The sequence below is a fragment of the Lactuca serriola genome, chromosome 1, assembly GCF_051521515.1.
Source record: "Lactuca serriola cultivar US96UC23 chromosome 1, Lser_US96UC23_V15, whole genome shotgun sequence".
NCBI lineage: Eukaryota > Viridiplantae > Streptophyta > Magnoliopsida > Asterales > Asteraceae > Lactuca > Lactuca serriola.
The window spans coordinates 13,721,795-13,747,289 of record NC_136408.1 but is presented as its reverse complement, the minus strand read 5'-3'; the positions used below and the strand labels follow the sequence as shown (position 1 = coordinate 13,747,289).

Below are 25,495 nucleotides of genomic sequence, written 5' to 3'. Positions count from 1 at the left end.
TCTTTGTCAAACTTTCATTGACAATTTTAACCAACTCATCAGCATTCAGAAATTCATCAATTTTGACAATACCACATGCATATCTATCATCAGGTATTTTGTCAAATTGAGCAATTGTGCTTTCGCAATCATAAGAAATAACATCAACTTTTTCACGTTCATACTCAAGAAAAGGTAAAAGTTTTCTATGTTGCTCTTTGCTAATATCAGAAGAGTGATGTAAAGCTGTTAATTTTGTATAAAAACGTTTTGCAGAATTACAATATATGTTTCTCTGTGCTAGTAATAACCTAACATCACTAGTAAGATTATTCCTATCACAGTCTATATTTTTGACTTGTAATTCTAATTTTTCAACTCTGCTCTTCTTTATTTCTAAATTTCTTCGTGTCTCACTAAGTTGCACATTTAATTTCTTAGCTTCATTACTAGCAGACACAATAACAGAATCAAAATAAGCCACAGTATCATCAAATGAAACAATTTCAGCATCATAAGCCAGATAAAGGAATATTAAAAGATTCAAGAATTGTACGTACCTTGGTTGTCATGGGTGACTTGTCAGTGGATTTGGACACAAAACATCTCCCTGAAATGTTCTCTTCGCAATCCTCAAAACTTGCGAACATTGCTCCATGTGTGGGATGCCTCATTTCTTCATCATCAGATCCTGAAGACCAGATCTGATAAGTCCCACTCTCTTCTTCAGCAGTTTCTCCCTTCGCAACCAATGACACTCCTTTGGTCTTAGTACGTAACTCTTCAATCTTCTCTGAGTAGTATGCTTCATCTGTGACTTTTTCTTTCTTCTCTTCTCTCTTTCGCAACATGCAGTCAGCTGCGAAATGATTCGCACCATTGCAATAATGACAATAGATTCCTGAATCACCTTTCAACTTTTTCTCTTCATTCGCATTTTTCGGTTTTTCCTCAATTTTCTCCATCTTCTTTCTTTCATCCCCTCCAGTCCTTGTGGTAACATTCTTCGCATCATTCATCTTTCCTTTTGGATTAAAAGGCTTTTTGAAAAACTTTTTAACTCTGTTGTTTGAATAGAATGCTACAGCTTCATCATCAGAATTCATCAAAAATCCTTCATCATCTGATCCATCTTTTTCATCATTTTCTGATACCTTTGAAACTAGAGCCAAAGGACCACCAATAACTAGTTTTGATTCTTCATACATTTCTGAGACCTCAGATTCATGTGTTTTTAGTTGATTGTAGAGATCATTCAATTTGGTTGTATCAAAACTTTGTTGATTCTTAATCATCATGCTCACACTTCGCCACTCCTTGCGAAGTCCCATAATGAAAGTTAAATGGAATTCCATGATAGATCTAGTGATACCATACCTATTGCAGCGAAACACAAGCTCATTCAAACGATCATAGTAACTTTCAAGAGTCTCTGCATCCTTTTGTTTGAATTCCTTCAGTTCAATCAGACATTGCTTCACAGAATTGATCTTTGTCTTTTCGCTACCTTGATACTTCTCTTTTAGAGTATTCCAGATGTCTTTTGTTGTTTTACAACTACGAATGTAATTCTAAACCACAGGAGGTAGAGCACCTCATAGTTCCCTCATGCACCTCTTTTCATTATCCTTCAGTCGTTTTCGTTGATCTTCAACATCAGGAGATCCAGTGGATGGACCAATTTGTTGAACATTTGCAGGAGCTTGAACTGTTCCATCAATACAATTCCAAAGTTCTTCATCTATTTCATTTAAGTAATCTTCCATTCTGTCAGCCCACTGATCATAGTATTCTGGAATCAACATCGGAATTTTGGTTGAAGAACCAAGCAAATGAGAGAAAGAAGTCATTGTGTTCATGTTGAAGTTCGCCATTGATGAACAACAAAAAATCTCTGAAAACTTGAGAACTTGACGAATTTCAGAATTCGATCAAACGAATTGATCAAAAATCACTAATCGATTACTCGACTTAACAATTCAAATACAGAATCAATTCAAATCTAAAGATCAAAAGTGATTTGCAAAACCAAAATTGCGCGGAAAATTTTGAGTAAATTTTGCAACTCAAAAAGCAAATGATTCTTCTACGAAAATCAGATCTAAGCAGTTTGAATCCTGCTCTGATACCAATTGATGAGAATTGTTAACGAGAATTAAGATACGAAACAATAGATTTGAATGATGAAAGATAATGAACACACGAAGTAAATATTAATCAGATCTCATTTTATTAAGACTGATTACAGAGAAAGCTGAAGAGAGATATTGTGTTTCGATATATTTTTTCTACTTCAAGCCTAAGTCCCTATTTATAGGGAATTTACAAAAAGTATACTAAGTCTTATACAATGAAACTTCGCATGCTACACTTCGCATATAATATTGACTTAGTAAAATAACATACAAAATGCGAATCATTACAAGACACACTATTCGACTTTTACAACTAACATCTACATTCCCAGGCGGGTTCACTCTTACTATCTTCTTCTTGCACAATATCCCGGCATCATTGGTGCCAAGCCAATCCATTCCCAGCATGATATCAAAACCATTCAGCTCAATAGGTAACAACTCCTTGTGGAATTCGTTTCCGTTCAAGTCAATGACGATATTCCTAATGCAATAGCTAACATGTATGAATTTTCCACTAGCAAATTCTACAACGAGAGCATTATCAAGTTTTTCTATAGGCAATGCTAGTCTTCCACCAAATTTATGTGATATAAAGGAGTAATTTGCTCCAGAATCAAACAATATATTGGCAGGCAATCCATTTACAATAAAGGTACCTAAAGCGACGTCCGCTACTTCCTTCGCGGCTTCGAGTGTCATCTGGAAAGCTCTGGCTTTTGGCTTCGATAGGACATTAGTACTTGCTGCCTCCTTCTTCTTCGGGCAATTCCTCAAAAGGTGACCTTCATCATTACAACCATAACAAACTTTCTTGTTGAACGTGCACTTGTTGGCATAGTGCCCAGGCTTTCCACACTTAAAACAGGTGACCTCCCCGTCACATTTCCCATGATGTTTCTTTTTGCACTTTTTACACCATTTCGCTTCGCCTCCTCCTCCTATCAAACCAGACTTCGAGGATTTACTTTTCTTGTTGGATATCGATGATCCCTTGAACTTCCTCTTCTCACCTGCCTTAGTTCTCTCCAGACCCTTTTCCTTTAACTGGGTCTCAACATTCTTGGCTGCTCTAACGGCTGCCTTCAATGTGCTTGCCATTTTGACTGTTGGGCCAAAGTCTGACGGCAATCCGTTAGCAAATTTTTCTATCTTAGCGAGCTCAGTTGGCACCAAGTATGGATATAGCTTCATCTTCTCAGTAAACGCAGTAGCATAGTCATCAATGCTCATTTCCCCCTTTTTCAAGTTCAGGAACTCATTGTTTAGATCGATCAGATCTATCTCAGAGTAGTATTGCATCTTCAACTGCTCCAGGAACGCTTCCTAAGACATCTTCAAAGCTTCTCATCGTGGCATCTTATACGCCAACAATTTCCACCAGCTCAAGACTCCGGTCTTTAGTTGTCGAACTGCAATGACGGTTTTCTGCTTATCACTACAATTGCAGCTTTCAAATACCATCTTCATTTCGGAGATCCAGTCCATAATCTCCACATGCTTTGGGTTTCCGGAAAGACTTGGTGGTTTGGCACCCCAAGAAGTTCTTATATATACGTCCATATCGGCCGGTTTCCCTCTCCGGGTCATTCCTTCTCTCAACTGGGGGTTCAACTTGACTGACAGTGCAGCTGTAGTTCACTTCCTCTGACTATTCGTCATTCAGTTCTGGTTGTTCAACATGCATCGAAGGTTCATTTCTGTTATTCAGCAACAGTTGTCTTATTTCTTCCCTCTGTTCAGCCATCATAGCCCGAATCATGGCTTGTACTCCAACCATTGTGACTGGCACAGGTGCACCTTCTACTATCGGCACTTGTTCAATCACTTGGGGTTGAGGACGTTTATTCTTGTTTCCAGTTGCGTCTCCTACTCTGCTTCGGGTTCTTTCCATTTTGATCTATACACCAAATTAGGTGAATTTAGATCTTCATTCACAATAGACGTTTAAATTCTCCTTATCACTTCAAAATGTTACATGCTAGTTCTAATACCGTATTCGAACCCTTAGAATCCTGAACACATAAGGTTTCCAAATCTGGTCGCCAACAGACCATAGATCCGAACAAATAATAGCACATAAGGAAAGTATAAAGCATTTTGCACATAAAAGCATTTTAGGCATCTTTCCTAAAATAAACGAGTGTTCGTGTCTAAAATATGGAAGACACTCATATCACGATCATCGCTTAACATTCTAAGTTTTAGTCTAGAAATCCTACAAATTCCTAGTTCGCTTAAACTAATGCTCAGATACCAACTGTGGCATCCTCATTTTTACGACCAGAAAAAGGCTGATTTCGTTTATGCTTTTTATAATAAAATAAGAGTAATCTTTCAAGGAAAAGTGTTGCGGAATTTGTTCCCAAAACAAAATATGATAAAAAGTTTTCAAAGCATTTCTTAAAGAAATGTGTTTTCATTACATTACAAAAACTCGGGATGTCAATCATCGATACAGATCATAAGAATAAACCAAAAACATCATAGGCCACAAAACAAAGTCTGGCCTTAAAACAACATAGGCCTTACAACATTCTCTTTATTTTCTACTGGCCCAAAATCCATAATCTCTCGTCAAATCATCCAACTATGCTTTTGCCACTACCTGTAAGACAATAAACTGAGTGGGTCAGGTTGGGGAGCCTGGTGAGCATATAGGTTTTTCAAGCCACAATAAATAAGTTTATTATTCCCAACAATCATTAAACCCGAATACCCATTCCCGTTATCCTCACCTTACGTCCCTAAAGAATCTCACATAAGGGACCTATCCTAAGGAATTTCATCGGGATGGACACTACTGCTAAGGAGATTCCTCAGCCATATGTGTCCGTAAGGCAACCATGGAGGGATGGAGTACACCGTTGAACACATCGTTCGCAAACACCTACAGGTTGCGAGCCTGCTAGCGTTCCACTGGACTTCCTAGAAAAGTCTGTGGTCCTCATCCATACTCCGCTAGATGAATGGATCAACGTCAACATTGAGGCCTCTCATCATTATATTTCACCACACACCAACTATTTCATATACCCATGTTTTACCCAACCTATTTGTAGACATAAAATATATATATATATATACAGTTCAGATCTAGAAAAACAAAGTTTAAATTTTTCATACAAGATAGATCTCAAAGTATAAAACATACATATATAGTTTACATCTGAAAAGTGTAGAACTGAAGTGAGAAAGTCTAGATCCGAAGGAAAAGGGTTCAGATCTGGATGAGAAATTTAGATCTAAAAGAAAAGTTCAGATATGAGAAGAAGGAGGTTCAGATCTTTCATCCAACATAGATCCCAAGTAAACAGATAATATATATACACATAACATGTAATTTATATAAAATACTTCATATCTATGTGTAAGATGAAAGTGACTATACACTCACCTGATAAAGAGTGATTTGGACATCACTTCGCTTCTTAAAATAATCTTCTTTGACGAAACCGGGAAGTTTGCTTGAAAACCAGGCTCTGCGCGGGGAGAGTTTCAAACCAAAAAACTCTTTTTTTCTCGGAGCCTTTGGGCGCTCTGGGGCTTTCTTCTAATGCTAGGGAGGTTTCCTAGGCTTTGGGGTGGATTAGGATGGCTACAGAGAGAAAGAGAGTGGTTTTGGTGTGAACTGGAAGGCTGCCCTCACACCTCTATTTATAGGGTGCGAGGCCTCGGTTACACATTGCGCTCCTCTGATCTACGTCGGGTTTTGGTCTACGCAGGGCACTCCCCTCGCATGTGATGTGTTCGTACTGCCACACATCCGAGTTCTGTTGGGGCTACGTAGTCACCTCTGGAGCCAAGTCCTTGCGAACGCGGGGCTTTCGTCCTTTTTACGTGGGGCGCTCCTCGGACAGCACTAGCATTTTCCTTTCACGACTTCTAAAATTCATAACTTTCGCATATCGGCTCCATTTTCGACTTTCTTTATATCCACGCGTAGGTGGGACTGTACTCTACAACTTTCGTTTAGACTTCGTCGGCTAACTTTGACTTTTATTTTTAAAGTTATATTTTTAACAGGCTGGGACAGGAATGGTCCGTTAAAAATTCATAACTTCTTCGTCCGACATCCGTTTTCGTCTGTCTTTTTACCGTTACGCTACTATTAACGAGATCTTCGATTCTCGTTTAGGTTGTATTGGCCAAAAGTCGCTTGATCTAAACTTCGAACTTCGGGACGTGCACTGCCGATCCGAAACTTAGAAAAATCATAACTTCCTCATACGAAGTCAGTTTTGGGCGTTCTTTTTATGCACGCTCTCGGTTTAACGAACACTATGACTTTCGTTTAGATCGCTAGGACTAAAAAGTCCTCTATCGTAAATTCACTATTTACGTCACGTCGTGTCGTGCCGGTTCTGTCGCGAAACTTCGACAGACCATAACTTCTTCGTTATAACTCGGATTTCGGCGTTCTTTATATCTCCAGAATCCTTGTCACGACCAGTACAACTTTCTTCGCAGATATGAGGTTTGTCTAACATTTTATTTTTGACGCTTATTTTTATCCTTTATTTATTATATTATTATAAACAAGTAATAAGCACAAAAGCACATAATTCACATGTGTCGGAGGTACAAAATTAATTGTAAATTATAAAGTTTATGATGTTTATATTTGTAATGATCAAGATTACTGTTATAAAACTCACTTAATTTTAGTAAAAGATCTATCATCCCCTTTAATTCTAGGAACACATTTTATTACAAAACTATATCCTTTTATGGTTCATGATGATTGTATAAAAACCAATGTTTTTGGAAAAGAAATTACATTTAAATTTTGTGAACCCCCTCTATATTCAACTATTAATGTTATTAATTATAAAACACAACAAGCCAAATATCTTATTAACGAAATAAATGATGTTCGAATAATTAATCAATTAAATGATAATAATATTCCAAATAAAATAACAACTCTAAAATTGAAATTTGAGAAAAATGTTTGTTCTAATATTCCTACTGCCTTTTGGAATAGAAAACAACATATTATAAAATTAACATATACAAAGATTTTAATGAAAAAAGATATTCCTTCAAAATCTAGAGACATTCACATGAATAATGAACTAGAAATTCATTGTAAAAATGAAATTCAAGATTTATTAGACAAAAAACTCATAAGATCTTCTAAATCACCATGGTCTTGTTCAACATTTTATGTTATGAATGCCGCATAATTAGAAAGATGATCACCAAGATTAGTTATTAATTATAAACCTTTAAACAAAGTTTTAGAATAGATTCGTTATCCTATTCCTAATAAACGAAATTTGCTAAAAAAGCTTTATGATTCAAAAATATTTATGAAATCTGGATTTTGACAAATACAACTTCATGAGGAAGATAAATACAAAACTGGTTTGAATGTTCCTTTCGGACATTTTGAATGAATGTAATGCCTTTTGGATTAAAAAATGCCCCTTCTGAATTTCAGAATATTATGAATGATATCATAATTCCTATAAGTAGTTTTGCTATTGCTTATATTGACGATGTCCTAATTTGTTCAAAATCCATTGATCAACATTTCAAACATTTAAATCAATTTCATGATTTAATTTATCAAAATGGTTTAGCTGTCTCTTCAACAAAATGCATTTATTTAAAGATGAAATTCGTTTTTAAGACATGATATTGTCAAAAACACTATTAAACATATTATCAGAAGCTTGCAATTTTCTACTAAATTTCCAGATGAAATTAAAAATATAAAAAAAACTTCAAAGATTTTTAGGATGCTTAAATTATATCCATGGTTTTTCAAAGATTTAGGGATTATATGTAAACCGCTTTATAATAGATTAAAAGATAATCCTGAACCAAGGACTCAAAAACATACAGATATAATTAAATATATAAAACAAAAGGTTCCTACTTTGCCATGTTTAAATCGACCTCATCCCAAAGTCAATATCATAGTTGAAACCGATGCTAGTGATATTGGATTCGGAGGAATTCTAAAAAAAAATTGTAAACTCAAAAGAGGAACAATTGGTTCGATATTACTCTGGTGCACAGAGTGATATACAAAAAAAAATTATTCAACTGTCAAAAAAGAAATTTTAAGCATTGTTTTATGTATTAAAAAATTTGAAGATGATTTATTTATGAAAAGTTTTTTTATTATGAATAGATTGTCAATCTGCAAAAACAATTTTAGAGAAGGATGTTAAAAATATTATTTCCAAGCAAATTTTTGCTTGATGGCAAGCCCTCTTAGGTGACTTTGATTTCAAAATAGAATTTATAAAAGGAGAAAATAATTTGCTTCCTGACTTTCTTTCTTGAGAATTTTTGTAGGGAAAATGAGTTTGTCCTCCTCTTCCAAACATGATGACAAGAATTCCGTCTCTCAAAAACTTGTTCCATTTCCTAGTCAAAATCGTTTTTCTCCATTAACTCCTATTTATAAGAATTCACAACTCTATTCTAATATCATTTAGTCAAAACTTGTTACTCCAACCAACACGGTAAGCCCTTTTGCAAAACCTACCGATCCTCAAACTCAAAAATCTGTTACTCCTAACCCTTCTACTAAAACTCCTTATGTTCTTAATCCAAATTTCTTAAGAGTCCAAATTCTTGAAGACTTTCAAGTCCATAAGTTACATCAAGGTTTTCGTATTCTCACAAATCACCTCTTTGGTCAAGGGAAAACTTTTTATGTTGATTCATATAACACTCTAGAATATTATCAAGTTATTCTGCAAGAATCGGGTTTAGTCAATTTTGTTCATCGTTCTAATTCAAAAGAAGGAAGCATTGATTTAAGCAAAGCTCATATTATCAAAATCATTTCTCCATAAAATTAGGCTCCAAATCTTCACTCTGAAAAACCTCTTATAAGTTATCCTGCTTGTCCCCGATTTTCCTATTATGATTATCAAGATGCGTGGACTAAGGCATTTTTTATTTGGAATTATTCACATTCATGGTTTATCTTCTTTGATTTCAACTTCAAATGTGAATATCCAAGATGGTTTATCAATTGGTATAAATATATGAGAATTCTTCCAAATTGTTTACCAAAAGAAATTTATGTTGTATATCTCAAATTTAAGGAATTATTTATTCAACAAATTCCAGAATTTGAATATATGTTACAATTCACCATGTTATTCAAAGTTCCATGGATCATGTTTTGGACTTTTCATTATCAAGAAGCAAAAGATTCCTCTCCTCCATGGCTTAATCGCCAATTTCGCTCAAAATGGTGGGACAAAATGAAGGTTTCTCAAGCTAACGACAAGCAGTAATTAGACATTACCAAGAAATATATATTCAAAAACCAGAAGTTGAAGCCACGTTTATCAATAGTCTTCCTCAAACTGATATCGATTTAATTGCCAGAATTAAAGAGGCTGCTAGTTCTTCCCCTGAAGAACTTCAAAAGTTACTTCAAGAAATTCGCCAAACTCCATCAGTTTCTGATGATTCTCCAAAATCTATAAAGAATGATTTATTTCAAGATGCTCAAGACCCTTTTGATGATCCTTATGAAGAATAAGCAATTATTATCATTAAATTTGGTGTAATACCTTCAATGTAGGGTATTTCGTTTCTTCTGTTATCAAAATTATGGTTTTCAAATACGGGTTTGTGTATATACTATGTGAGTATACACGGTGTATGTATTTATGTATTCATGGTGTCTAAACCAATATTATCAAATTTATTTGATTTTATCATCAATGATGATATGAAGACAAAAGACTTTAGAAGATGCTCTATGATGACATGCTTTATCAAAAGATGATGGTCATTGATTATAAACGATAGTTTCTTCAAAAGATGAATGACAACCACTTTCAAGGACAACCACTTACAAGTAATTATTTCTATTGGTTGGCCATTTGATCATACGGGAAATATCACTAGAAGATTTCAAGACTTTGAAGACTTCAAGATGATTATAAATAGAAACTATGTTTTAGTAGAGAGGGCAAGAAAAAAATATTCATTCTCTAAAAAATGTTCAACCCATGTCTAAAAAATCTCCAAGAGTTTCTCTATCTACTAGTAGATGTTCAGAGTCTCTAAATTTTCAAATAATTCTTTCTCCAGATGTTTGTATTGATTATAATTTAAGCTTAATTCAAGAAGGTACTATTTAAAGGTATTTATTCAGTTGCTGTTATTAGATTTATTTCTCCATGATAATTTCATTTCGAGTTATTCTAACTATTAATTCTACAAGAATTGAAATTTTTGTTAAAATAGTGTTCGTTTTTAATAATCAAGCTAATCAAATTCATGCTTGAATTATTTAATTATGTCTAACAAAATATTGATGAATTGTATCTCTAATAGAGATATTCTGTTAAGAATACAACGAATTTAAGAATCTATAAATAATTCTGAGCAAAATCTTAAGGATTCTTACAAACCTACTAATCAAGGTACAATTTTAAACAATAATCATACTCATGATGCTAGATGGCTCACAAGAGCTAGTATTAAAAATCGTTACAAACAAATACGTTATCTAAAAACAAACCTATTTGTTTTCTAAAAATATTAACAAAACTATTTGTCTTTTGGAAATAAATTTGTAAAGATATTAACAAACTATTTGTCTTCAGGAAATTGGAAATGAAATGAATTTGTAAAAATATTAACAAAACTATTTGTCTTCAGGAAATGATTATCTGGAAATTATTTTTTAATTAATCAGAATTAATAAAATGTACTAGAGTTGAATTGTAATTGTTTAATAATTAAACAAGAGAGGCAATTATAGAACCTTCCTAGGATTTATAGTTTTGGAGAGGTTCTAGAAGGTTTCTGGAAGCGTCTTGATAGCTTTCCCCTTAGGGTTTATTCTAAAGATCCACCAACTATAAATAAAGACCCCAACCATTAGAATTTTCAGCTCTAGCATACTCACAAAGAGAATAATGAAAATCCTCATATCCCCTCTTTCCAAATCATTCCTAGGGTTTTTAGTGTATTGGGTGTAAACCATTAGAGGCATCCACATTATTAGTGTTAGATTTCCAAAGAAGACTTAAAGATCAAAGGGTTGCAATATTCGATTACTGCAAATGTGTGTATCCTAATCTATGTAAATTTTCAATTATAACTAGATTAGTTCATAGCTTTCATAGTATGTTGCTATAATGAGAAAAGTCACAGATCTCTAGGTTGCATGTGCTCATATAATAGTTTTATATTTATGCTACGTAAATATGTCGTTTTATAACCTAGAAATCCATCAAGATCTCCCTAGGATATTCATGTAATACCTAGGAAACACTCTTAATGACATGAGGGAGTTGGAACTTATAAGGAATTACCTACATACACAATGCTTGTTTGCCTTTGTGACATTTTTCACCTGGCCTTCACCATCATGTCAAGTTTCATGAAAGAATTTAAATCTACAACTTTACAAAGTAAACAAGTAAAACTTTTTATTATAGGGTAAACCCATGCAAGAAATCACTCTACATATTGCTAGCAACAAGACAAGTCACAAATAGGTGACCTGTCCTCACAGATCGCCTCAATGGGGGCATTTAGTCTTAAATTTTTCTAGGTTCGATATGTTTATCCTAGACAAGTTCACAATAAAATGCTCAAAGTCAGGGTTAACCTCCTCAACACACATAAGCATGTAATTGGTGAGGTCGTCATCTTAAGACAAATTATACCTTTCGCACATAAGCTTTCAGCGAGCTTCATGCCAAACTCCATCTACGTGAACGAACTGCACTCTATGTGTGACATTAATATAGCTATAGGTATCCACAATTTTCTCTAGGTAATAATTAAGTTCATACCAAATTTTCTACACACGTCATTTACAGTAGACTTTAGGGGGGGGGGGGGGGGGGGGGTTAATGAGTTACCACTTCCTCCAGGTATTTTAGGACTATTAGGTGCAAAGGGTGAAAGGGACACAAAAGGTGTTAGGGATGTTTGGCAGCCACATGCAAGCCGACTCCATATCCCAATATGGTAAAGGGTATAGTCGATGAGCCAATGATCATTATCCTATTTTATTACAACACATATGTTGTCAAGAGTCCTAATCTTGACATACAAGGTACTTACCGTCCCAACTTCCATGCCTTATCTATTCTAATAAATAAATATCTTTTTTTCACATGTCACATTCTCATTCATTTTTTTCACATGTAATTTTGTGGTTATTTAAATTAATTTTATTCCACATGCCATTTTATGATTTTTCTATTTTATTAAATTCTACATAATATTTAAATATAAAAATAAATGCATATCAATTTCATTAAAAAACTTTCCTTTTAATTTTAAAATTACTAAATTAAAGCCTAATTAATTTCATTTTCTTATCTAATTTATTTGTTTAAATTTCAAAGAGAATAAAAAACAATTTAACTTTTATAATTCAATATTTTTCCCCCTTTTCTTATAAATTCAAATTTCTCAAATGTTTAGAATTTTATATTTAATTTTTTTTAAATAAATCATGTAATACATAGGTCTCACAACTAGTATATATATATATATATATATATATATATATATATATATATATATATATATATATATATATTGTCGCACATAAAGGAGGTACCCAAAACCCTAATACTTTTGGCGTTAGTTCTTAGTCATTTCCACTCTCCTACAAAGTCAAGTCCCAACCCGAGACTGTTTAGAACATTTGGTATGGGTCACATTATAACACCAAATTCATGTCACCTCAACCATAACACCAAGGGGAAAATGGTGTTCCCATGTTATAACATGTTAAGAGGTAGAGAGAGAAAGAAAGAAAAAGATTTGATTGGTTGATAAAGACAACAACCAATTAAACTTCCTGTTGCATATTGTCTTCGTCACAACGAGATATACCATAACACCCTCTTAACAAGAAGGGGGATAATGTTCATCTTGTTATGACCAGGTTATGAGGTGTCACATCAGCAATAGTACCACTTCCCGTTGCCCATACTGTATGCTCTTAGGGTTGAAGCTACATTCCAGCCTTAGGCTACTTCACGAATCCTGGTACTCATCATCCATTTTGATCGATTACCCACTGATAGGCAACTCAAATCACTAAGAAAATATAGATTCTTCGTATACCGTTTTCCAAAAAAGTTGACTATAGTAACATTGTTTACAAATAATATTAGTATGAAGCAATTTACTTACAATGAAAATGCAAAAACATCTGGCACTTATTTATAAAAGGTAAAACCAGACAACACAAACCTTAAAAATACAGAAGACAACAGACAAAAACAAACCAACACCAGTCCTCCTGGATTCAGGCCATTATTTCCCTTCCAGAGTTACTGGAACCTCAATAACAACCGAGTTATGCCCCCACTGAGTTGATTCAGTAAGACCAAAAACCAAATGCTTGATCATCTCCGCCAAGCCCAAGATAATAAGAGTTCACCGCATGTGGGTCCACATTCTCGATCTTTGGCAATGTGTAACCGTCCATTGATGGTAGAAACATCTTCCCAAAGTTATCATTTTCTTCATCCAACGACCCGTCACTTTGTTCTTGTTCAAATACATAAGATGAATCGCCTCTTTCAAACACCACGTTTAAATCTCCTTCGGGCCCGCATGTCGGGTTCATGTTCTTCGATAAATCTTCCTCAAGTACCAGTTCACACAGTTGTGGCTCACACGGGCTTTTAGTACTCGATGCATCCGAGGTTCCTTTCTCTTGAATCATCAGCTTATCACTTAATTCACCGACCTATAAACAAAATTCGACTCGGGTTTAGAATAAAAATGATCAAAATCATGTAATTGAGTGGTTAGTTCGGTTTTGGGGTGGTATACTTGAAGAATCAATATGACAGTTTCAATTCCAATGTGGATTTTGTGAGCATTGCATTCTTTTGCCAACTATTTGTCTATCTCATTTACACTCACATGATCATGTTTTTACGATACGACAATGTGGGCCAGCTCAGGGTTGCTAGAAAAATAATATTTTTGCATGAACTCAGAAATCATGTAAATGGTGTTTCTGAAGAAAAAAAAAATGTGTTTTTCTACCGGCAACCCTGAATATCATGTGAGATAAATCTTAAACACAGCCGTGATAATCCAGGTTGAAATTGAAACTTCTGCAGAACCATTTGTACTACATACGCTTAGTGGCTAAAATTATGTAATTGATGTTTTGGTTTATTACCTTGGATTTTAGTTTTTCCTTCTCTTTAAGAAGATTCTCATAGTTGGCTTTGAGTTTATTGTAGCTTTCCTGCAAATCGTCGTAGTCTTTCTCTAGTTGTTTAGTCTTCCAACGTGCACGTCGGTTTTGAAACCAGATGGCAACCTGCCTGGGCTGCAAACCGAGTTCTTTGGCTAGCTGAATCTTTCGGTCTGGCTCCAGTTTGTTATCTAATTCAAAACTTTTCTCCAAGAACCGTACTTGGTCAACCGTGAGCCGTCTTTTCTTCTCAGGCTGCTGAAAGTATTCATCGTATTCATCATCTCCATTGTCTTCATGATCAAATGACTGAAAAAATTGCCCACCGGATCCATTCCCTCTATCTTCAAAGCTAACCATTGATCGAGAACCTGAAGGGAAACATCGAAAATATGATCGATAGAAACCTTCCAAGATTTTTATATCGTCGGATACTTTCAAATCTAGAAATCCAATTTATCTAAATCATGATTTTTTTTTCTATATGAAGATCAGGAAAAATCGACAAAGCTAACGGTCAAATTAAATATTCATCACAAAAGTCAACCATCAAGATTCAAGATTTTTGCTTCTTGCAAGTCAAACCACATTTAATTCATCTTGGGACACGAAAATTTTGTCGATTTTTGTCAATAGAAGAGCAAACAAACATTAATCTTCTGAAAAACAGGGTACATAGAGCATCTGATCAGGTTATAGACAGATTAATTGTACGAAAAGGTCAAATAGAAATGATTAATCAATAGGGAATTCAATTGTGGCGTGGAAATATCATGAAGATAAGAACTTTGAGAAGTGGGACACAAGAAATCATTATGAAACAATCAAACACCTTTTCAATTATATTTTCCAACACACAATTGGATCTGCAAGTAGGCAACATGAATGAAGTGAATATAAAAAAAGTCAACATGGATACAATTATCTTTACCCTGGAAAGGAGACGATCGGGAGGCGAAGAAGGAATCAACAGGGTTAAGAGAAGAAGAACAATGAACCCTTTTGTTTGTCAGCAGAACAGAGCCACCACTTTCAGCTTCACCACCGGAAGCACCACCGTAGAGATAGCTTCGAGCGGCCATGGCTTCAACACCAAAAGAACACCCACTAGAACTTAGGAATTACCACTCAATCAACCATAAATTTTTGTGGGATTTCAAAATCAGATAGTAGGTCCGATTTTCTTTTAATCTTGGGTTAATAAAAAACTTGATATTATCGAATTCTGTAGAAGGGTTTTGTTTAAATCTTGTGGCGGAAAAAGCTGGTGATGATGATCTCGGTGATATGGGAGGTATGGGAACACCTGGTGCTCACACCCATCACAGCCAAAACTCGCCGACGTGAAGCCAGAAACCGATTATAGAAAGATGAACAGAAAGATTATAAAAAAAAATAGTGAGAAAGGAAGCAGATTTTGAAAGAGGATTCGTTTTCCTATGGTATAAAGATTGAGATTGTGGTAATGGAAGGAGTTGAAAATATAGAGGAAGAAGGGGAAGAACAGTTGAGCCTGAGGTGGGATTCCTTTTGGTTGGATGAGACTATGGGAGTGTGGAAGGGCAGTGAATGTCGTTTTTTATAGCATACTCCCCCACCCTGCGGATCTTATAATGTATTAAATATTATTAAATGAAAATTTTAAAGTAAACCATGTCGGTTTTATATCTCATCTATAGGATTATCAAGTTAGTATAGGATTATCAAGTTAGGAGTAAATCATCAAACATCAATGATAAGAAGGTTTACAAAATATCATGATTGATTTTCGTGGTTCAAATACATCATTGAGGATAACTATAAAATTATTGTATAGTTGTTTTTGTTGTTTTAATTTTTTATGTGGTTATTCATTCGGTGTCGAAAGCTTATTAGAAAAGAATATGAAATGGTTTGAGACGGTGGGTTTGACCGACATGGATTTGATTGAGAACCACTTGATGACGGGTTTGGCCGGAAGCCTTGCCATCTTCACCGTAACCCTTTCTGGTATCAGAAGTCGATTTTTAAAATCATGTATTTCTCGCTCAAATCAATTTAAGATTATCATATGAAGTTGATTTCAGACGATTGAAGGATTAAACATGCAAACAATCTCATAATGTTGGGGGATATATGAGTATCGTGATAGTGGATAACCGGATTTCTTATGGATCGTGTATGTTTACTTTTCGAACCGATATTTTCACTTTATGCCTGGGTTATAGGACATTCAGTGTAAAATAATCCAAAATGACATCTAGACACAAAAACACAAGTCAAATTGTCAGAGAATTCTGAGTTCATTTAAAAAGAAAAAAATTTAAAGAAAATGTTTTGTCTACGACTCAAAAGATGAGTCGTATATATACATAACAAATTATGGTTTAATATTCTAAAGTAGTTAGACAAATCTCAAAATTAATGGTATAATTAATGGTTTCCAAAACTAACAAGATTTGACAATCTTACTATAATCACCCACTAGATTAGGGATCACCGCCAGGGGCTCTGCCCCTACGACCCTACAAGGGGCTGTCGTATCGGCTTATAATTCGATTTTATATATGCATGTACTTCGTATTCACCAAACATATAATATAAAGTATAAACAATAAGCCCCTTAATTTACATGACAGTTTCAATCACATAAAATCAGATGACACTAAAATCAACACATAAGATATAGATTATTCATGTATTAACTACAAAGAATGAGAAAATATAATTGTATCTTTAGATTTAAATATTAACATTACATTTTCAAATAATAAATGATAATATATTTTTCCAAAAAATAGTAACGCTAAAATTGATTAGTAGACACTAAAAAAATTAAGGAGGACATATTTTCTGAATAACTTTTAGAAGGTTTTAGTTATTATTATTTCTTAAATTTAGTTAAATAATAAAATTTTGGGATACAAATTTCAAAATTTTATTTTAAAACAAAATACTTGTAATTCAAAAGTTATTTAAAACTTTTAAAAGCATTTTAAGTCTTTTTATGTTTCATTTTAAGCATTGATTTGGATATCATTTTATATAATTTTATATTTTTGAAATTTACATGATTTTATAAAAACACTTCTATATAAATAAAATTTACATAACTTACATGGTGTGTTTTAGGTTTATTCGGTTCTTGAGTAGTTCGTTTTGGGTTACCTGAATAACTGCTTAATTGGTTCTAAAGGAACTGAACCCGAATAAGCTATACATTGTTTTTTCTTAATTATTTTCAGCATGTTTGCAAAATTTATGACAACTTTGAATTGTCATAGTGTCTTCATTATATTTCTAATTTGCTTGATTTTTTTTCAATTTGTAGTTCACAATTTAAAACTGTTTATATGTTATTTTTGGTTATATATATTCAATGAGATACAAACTCTTAAACAGGGGATATTGAAGCTGAGTTTTTTGTTTGAGCATGTTTGCAAGATTTTAGGCCAAATTTGAATTGTCTTAACGTTTTCGTTATTTATCCGATTTGACCGACTTTTTTTTTGGATTGTAGTGCACAATTTAAAATATTGTTTACATAGTTTACATGCATTGTTGATTGTATATTCAATGAGATACATGCTCCTAAAAAGAGGGTATTAAAGTTGTTTTTTAAACTAACATTTACTTTATCCGACTCTTTTCGGTTTTATTTGGTTCTTTTTTGTTTTATTTGATCCTTAATCATATTGTAAATGTTATTCGGTTTATTTGGGTATCAATCGAACCAAACTAATTAATACCCGAAGCGAACCGGACCCGTATTGGTTTAATTTGTAACACCGTGAATTTCAAAATAATTTTTCGCAAAATATAAAAACATTTTCATTTAATTTTCATAAAACATCAAGTTTAAAACTCCAATCCATATCATACAAAATCCCAAGATCACATATCATAAAAATCTCATGCATGTGTACAGATCAAGCCGGCGCCTTCCCACGGTCATCACTAGTACCTGAAACAAACAACACTAACATTGTAAGCACAAAGCTTAGTGAGTTCCCCAATATACCACACATAACACATATTAGCCACTCGAGGCTATAACTCTGTGGGTCCGTAGACCCTACTTTGTGAACCCACTGGTTCTAACTCTGGGAACCTTCCGATTCCAACTCTATAAACATGCACAGCATAAATCACATAGAAATGATGCAGTACAACACATAACATACATATAGCATACAAATACTCTGTCACATAACTCTGATTACCTACTCAAGGTAAAGTATAGTGAGGAGACTCACCTCGTATATCTCGATAACTCGCGAATCCTGGAAATCACTCGTGCTCGATCCTTCGAGCTATAATCCTCCTATAACATCATATACCTCTAATTAAAACTTTTACCACTAAGGTTGACTACCCTTATCAAGTCAACACTGGTCAACTCTGGTCAACAGTCAACGGTCAACTTTGACCGGACTCGACAAGTGCACTAGGGCGACTCGGCGAGTCTATACGTGTTCACTGACTCTCTAGGATCCTCTCCTGACACGTCGAGTACACCCCCAACTCGACGAGTCCCACCTGGCATGAATCGCGGGGCCACCACGACTCAACTCGCCGAGTCTCAAGAACAACTCGGCGAGTTCCAGCTCGACTCAGTCCACCTATCAACCCTCTCTAACTCTCCCTGACTCACTGAGTCAACCCTTAACTCGGCAAGACCACTCGCTGAGTGGTTTAGGACAATCTTCATGCTACTCGCCGAGTCTGTTCTTCGGACTCGGCGAGTCCATGTCATGCATCAACTCAATCTCGCTTCTGAGGTCAGATCCGCTCCATCAACTCATAGATCTGGCCCTCCTAAGCTCATTCATCACGTAAAGTCATAGTCTTGACTACCATGCAACACCTACAAGGCTCCTTTTGAAGAAATGACCTCTAAGATGGCAACCCTAGTCTCCAACCCAAAAGGAAGGACATAAAGCATGGCATTTGGGACTCTCTGGACCTACTAAGGTCCAGATCTAGGTACCATATCCCCATGGGACCTCTCACACTCCAAATACAAGGCAAACAAGGCATGAAGAAACCCTAGATTTGACCATAACAACAAAAACATGGGAATAAGCTCTAAAAGATACCTCAAGAAGCTTCCTCTGACGAAATGGAAGTAGATCCAAGCTCCCCAACTCTCCTAGCTTGATTTTCCCCTTCCTTTCTTGCAAATACACACAAAATTGGTGAATAATGTCCTCTTATCTCACTCACAAGAACTCTCAGCTCTTTAGGTGCTCTCAAGGTCAAGGTAGCCGCAATGAAGGGCCATAAGGTCCTTTAAATAGGGCTTAGGACCGAGAAATTAGGGTTTCATTAAACAACGCGGACTCGCCGAGTCCATTCCTTGGACTCGCCAAGTCCAGGCGCGAACCCGCGTCCAGAACCGCGATCCTACTCGGTGAGTTTGAGCTCCAACTCGCCGAGTCCCCTCACAAAACACCAAAAATATATGAATAAAAGATACCTGGAAATCTGGGCTGTTACATAATTGGTCCGATTTTCGGTTTCTCCGATCAATCTTATTCCGTTTTCGGTTTATTCAGATCCGATGTGATTTGGTCTGGTTCTAAACCGAATAGCATCCCTAGTCCAAACGCTCATCCTCATCGTACATACATATTTCAGTTTTCAACTACTAACTATGAGTATCAACCAAAACATATTCTAATATTAAAATGGGTATATACGATTCTATATAGATTCTTTTTGTAGTGGACAATTAAAGCAAGTGTTAGCCAACTCCAATATCAACTCCTGTTCTTAAAAGAAATGAAAAGAGAATTAAAGTTTGTTAGAGGAAAGTATAATATGTATAGATAAATTGTAATATCAACATGGTTTATGTTAAGAAATATGAATTTAACGGTATTTTTTAAAGTCAATATAGTATTTTTTTTTTAAATGTATATAAACTCATCCAAACTACAGGGAATGATATATGTAGGTGTCTGGGGTAGTCTGTTATACCCCTCAAATTTTCAAGCATAGTGGAATTCTTATGAGAAATTTTTTTGTATAGTGCAATTTTTTTAGTATGCTACCCCGAAAATTTATGTATGTTACCTATGACATTTCGTTTTGGCTCCAACACTACCAAACTATATATATTTATAATCATAATCTAGGTTTTAATTTGTTGTATAAAGCTTATATAGCATACATATTAAATTGTCCTTTTACTTATAACAAGCATTTTAAAATTTTGCTTTATTTTTATATTTTTAAAAGATATTATATATTATTTTCTCAATTTATATAACAGACACAAATTATTTATACAAGTTTATCTCAACCGATTAAAGGTATTATATATAGAGAAAATGACAAAAATAGTCATTTACACTAATTACATTACAAAAATAGCCAAAAAAAAAATCAAAATTACAAAAATAGCCCACAATTCCGCAGATGGAAATGCCCCATCTGCGAAATCACCATTTCATCTGCGAATGTACAAGCAGCTAAAGCACAGCTGTGCTTTAGCTGCTTGTACATTCGCAGATGGAATGGTCCATCTGCGAAATCATGATGCCATCTGCGAAATCCCCTATGTTTCACTATATAAACGTTTTTTTTTCTCCATTTTTCACCCTTCTCTACACAAAAACTTTCTCTATCTTTGGGCTTTTCTCGCGATTTTGGCTAGTTTTTGAAGAAAATGGAGGATTATGTCAACAATCCCGCAAATATGGTTAGATTTTAACTCTTTTAATGTTTAAACTTTTTTTATTTTATCATTGATTGTATTATTTAGTGTAAAAAAATAGTAATTATAAAGTTTTTGAAAGGGTAATTTTGTTGTGTTTGATAGTTTTAATATTTCTTTAGTATACTTGAACTTTAAATGCTATTTTGTTAGTGGTTGTTTGAATGTACAAGTAGAGACTGTGTAGAGTGTGCATCTGGTGGTTTAAATTTAAATAAATTGTTAGATAATGTTTACAATTTGTTATTTTTGTTGTTTGTTTAGTTGTTGTATAACTTGAAAACTTGTATATTCTTATCGTATAATTGTTTATTTATATAAAGTGAAAAATAGTTAAATTACAGTATGTGCAAAATAGTCGTTTGTATATATATTTGTCGTATAAGTATAACATTTGTATAAGTTGAAAATTTGTCGTATATATATTGTTAGAAATTGTTTGTATTTGTCGTATAAGTTGAAAATTTGTATATATTTGTCGTATAACTTGCAAAAATGTTAATTTAGTTGTCGTTTTATTTGAAAAATTGTTTGTTTATATGGTTATAAAATGTTAGTTTATATAATTAGAAAGATAAAAATTGTTTATATATTTGTCGTTTAAGTTGAAAATTTATTTAATAAAATGTTTATATAATTATGTATGATATTGTTTTTTATCGTAAATATATTTGTTGTATAACTTGGAAAATTGTTTATATATGTGTATGTTATTGTTTTTTATCGTAAATATATAAATTATTAATTAAGAATTTGTATTTGCATTACTAATTGTTTATGTACTTATTGCAGTTCATAATCATATATTTTAAAAACAAAATATTTTTTAGTTTTCTAATTTGTTTTTGTGTTTTTTTTTCAGCATGACTTTAGTTTTATCAATATGAAAGCAATTGTGAACTTAAAAGGCTCGGGCGGTAATATATGGGAAGTATTTGAAGTTTTAGATGGTGTCAGGCGTGCCATTTTCAGAGATACTGTATTTGGTTATTTTATTGATGTCCCTCGTTTACAAGGGGACACACTGTTGTTCCATAAAATGTTCCTTCATCAGATCCGGCCGGACCCTGTTTTATCTCCAGATGGAATAAAACGATTATATTTTCGAGTACGCAATACGAAAATGGTTTATGGGCCGGAAGAGTTTTGTTTGATAACCGACTTCAATTTTAGGGAGTATCCAAAAAACATTGGGAAAAAAGCATCGGAAAAATTATTAACTAGTAAAAAAAGATGTTTATTGCGTGAGCGGCTATTTCCGAACCATACCAATAGTTCGGTGAAAATCGGCGACCTGAAACGTTTAATTTTAAATCGAACATTCCTAGAACTTGACGACGTTGATGCAGTTAGAGTATGTTTGATATACATTTTGTGTGAAGGTTTTTTGGGAAAAGAAATTAATGATCGGGTGCCACAAGATTGGTTTTTTTGGCTGAGAATTTGGATCTCTGGAACAGGTATATTTTGTTTACGTTAAAAGTTTTATTTTATTAAAGTTATAATTTATATAAAAACCAATTTTTTTTTGTTTTGTTAGTTTCGCTTGGGGTAGCTATCTTTGGGATTTTACTTATGTTGACCTTGAGGATACATGGAACAAAATAGATAATTATTTATCACTTTCTGAGCGTCGTCAAACTTTAAAGTACTCCGTCTTAGGATTTACGGTTCCAATAAGGGTATAAAAATTTTCTTATATTTAAATTGTTTTATTGTTATGTTTTTTATTTTAATTCTAACTTTTATTACTGTAATTGTAAAAAATTGTAGATATGAATATATGAGATGATTCCGGCTGTTCGTGCATGTGGATTAGTATTGAGAAAAAATAAAGACATGCCCCGGATGAAACAATGGAGTGGAACAAAAAAATTGAAATGGGTTGACGTGAACAAGATTTTTTCAAAGCTACAGGTTTATAAATTTTTCGTTTATTATTAATAAACTTGATTATTATACTTTTATGTGCATTTTTAATATGTTTGATTTTTTAGGAAGGGCAACCACCAAGACAAAACATGTTACCGAGTGATGGTGAGATGACATCTTGTTATTATATGTCATTTCAAAAGTATGTATATGGTGAAGGGAAAGCAGTTCCATCCCCAGTACGGGACCATTTTAGGAGACAATACGAATCTTCGTCTAGTATGTCGTCCAGTGGTCGATCTCATGGTAGAGGTAGGGGCAGTGGGAAACACAACCCAGACGAGGTGTTGAAACGGCTACATGCACTGGAGCAGCATGTGTTTATGAACCGACAACCTACAGAGGTTTTTGTTAAAGAAGTGAATACTGAACAATTTTGGAACGACATTACTTTTGATGATCCGATAGTGTCACAAAGAAAATATGATGAACATGTTAGTTACACGCTACATTATTTTTTAAATTTTATTAACATATATGAATACCTGTGTTCATATTTTATATTTGAAAATATAGGTTGTGCAAGATGAAGTGATGAATAAAAACAATACAACTGAAAATGTTTTTGGTGATATTCAAGACGACAAGGTTGTTATAGATATTACCTTTACGATTTTAATAATTACTTTTTAATGTGTCTTTCGTTATTAAGTAAAAAGTTTTATTTTTAATGTAGGTGTTGGAGGAGAGGAATGACTATGCGAGAACAAATTTGATGATGATGTGTTTGATGTAAATGATTATAGTGAAGTTAAAGAGGTTCTTATACTTACATTAATTTATATTTTGTTTTTAGTAGATTGAATCATTTATTTAATTAGATATTATTGCTTATTAAATATGTGTCTTTCGTTATTAAGTATAAAGTTTTATTTTTAATGTAGGAGTCGGAGGAGAGGAATGACAATGCGGGGAACAAATTTGATGATGATGTGTTTGACATAAATGATTATAATGAAGTTAAAGAGGTTCTTATACTTACATTAATTTATATTTTGTTTTTAGTATATTGAAACATTTTTTTAATTAGAGATTATTACTTATTAAATTAGGTGCCGGATGAAGATGAAATAATAATTACAGGAATTGTAGATTATTTTGATGAGTATGGTGTTGATGGCAAAGAAGTTACACCCAATAAACCGAGAACTCGAAAACCATCACAATATTTGTGCCCTCCTTACACCGAGGTATTCGTTTTATTTATAAACTCATAACTTTATGTTTATGTGAATTATCTGAAAGATAGAGATTTAAACATTTGAATATTGTTTTTAGCTGCACACGACATCGAAGCAAAAAAGAAGAGCAAAAAAGAAGGTTGATATCAAATCAACAAGCCCCGTTCCTCCTCCAGCTTTTGGTGTTGCTCACAACTTCTCCATGTTGCGCCTCCAACCTTACGTAGCAGGCGGTGAGGTTGTCATCCAAAATTATTTATTTCATTCATATGATGTCCAGCATCGTTTGTTTAATTTCGTGTTAGATAGAGATTTTTGGAGCTCATTGTTTGGGCATACACACGACGGATGGTTGGAGTCATCGGTAAATTAATTGTTAATTTATTATTTTAAAAGTTAATTGTTTTTTAGTCAATAACAAAAGTATCATGTGTGCAGCATATAACCATTTGGTACCGACTATTGATGGAGAGACGGTTTGAGGGCGACCGATATACAATAATGCCTCCAAATTTTTTTGTTTCTCATGCTTTGGAAGAAAGGCAGGACTGGAGGGCGTTTATGGCTGGTATTGCTACGTACCCCAACTTCATGGTTGCTTGGTGGGATGTTGATACGGTAAACTTAATTGTTTATATTGAAAATAATATCGTTATTTTTGTTATGTTTTTGTATTGTGATGTAAAGAAACATAATTTTATTTTCTGATCCTTATACAGGTCCTATTGCCAATTCATTCATCCCCTAATCATTGGCTATTTGGGAACTACGATTAGCGTCAATGGAAGTGCATATTTATGACAGTCTTGATAGAGGGGCTTATGAAAAATTCAAATCTGAAGGAATCTTTTCCAAATTTGAACATCGGGTGGCAAATTATTTGGACAAGATTAAGTATTGGGCCTAGAGGAACATCCCAAGGATTCCATTGAATATGCAATTCATTTATGAAGAAAATGTTCCCCAACAAAGTAGTCATTTGGGAGATTGCGGTGTTTTTGTTTGTATGTTTATGGAGCAATTCGTTTCAGGTCAACCAATATGTGTTCTTATTGACCCAAAGAACGCAGCTTTAGAGTTCCGTCAACGGATGGCAAAAATTTATTGGGGGTCTAGTCTTGGTCCTATGTAGTTGGATTATATAATTGTATATCTAAATTAATGTTGGATTTGATTATTAGTTTATTTTTACAGTTTCGTCAACGGATGGCAAAAAATTTAACGTTACGACAATTACAACAAATTAATGACCTACTAATAACTTATCAATACATACAACATAAGAACGACTACAACATTTGTTTTAACGTTACAAGTACACTGTTCTAAACATAAGTACAAATACAACAATTTATTGACCTAACAACTTTAAAACCATAAAAACAATATT

General features: G+C 33.8%; 1 protein-coding gene across 1 annotated transcript; it reads right to left on the bottom strand.

Annotated features, from left to right (window-relative positions):
- Positions 1–13,173: 13,173 nt before the first annotated feature.
- Positions 13,174–15,513, bottom strand: LOC145051437 (homeobox-leucine zipper protein HAT5-like). Its single transcript, XM_078999438.1, has 3 exons — positions 15,224–15,513; positions 14,275–14,663; positions 13,174–13,830 (listed from the first exon to the last, which is right to left on the bottom strand). The coding sequence occupies exons 1-3, from the start codon at positions 15,372–15,374 to the stop codon at positions 13,456–13,458; spliced, it is 915 nt and encodes a 304-aa protein (XP_078855564.1). The 5' UTR covers positions 15,375–15,513; the 3' UTR covers positions 13,174–13,455.
- Between the last annotated feature and the right edge of the window lie 9,982 nt (positions 15,514–25,495).

Coding starts and splice junctions, on each gene's coding strand:
- LOC145051437 (XM_078999438.1), bottom strand. CDS start 15,374: ATGGCCGCTCGAAGCTATCTCTACGGTGGTGCTTCCGGTGGTGAAGCT. Junction 14,664..15,223: donor CCGATCGTCTCCTTTCCAGG/GTAAAGATAATT, acceptor GTTTCCCTTCAG/GTTCTCGATCAATGGTTAGC. Junction 13,831..14,274: donor AGGAAAAACTAAAATCCAAG/GTAATAAACCAA, acceptor TTTTGTTTATAG/GTCGGTGAATTAAGTGATAA.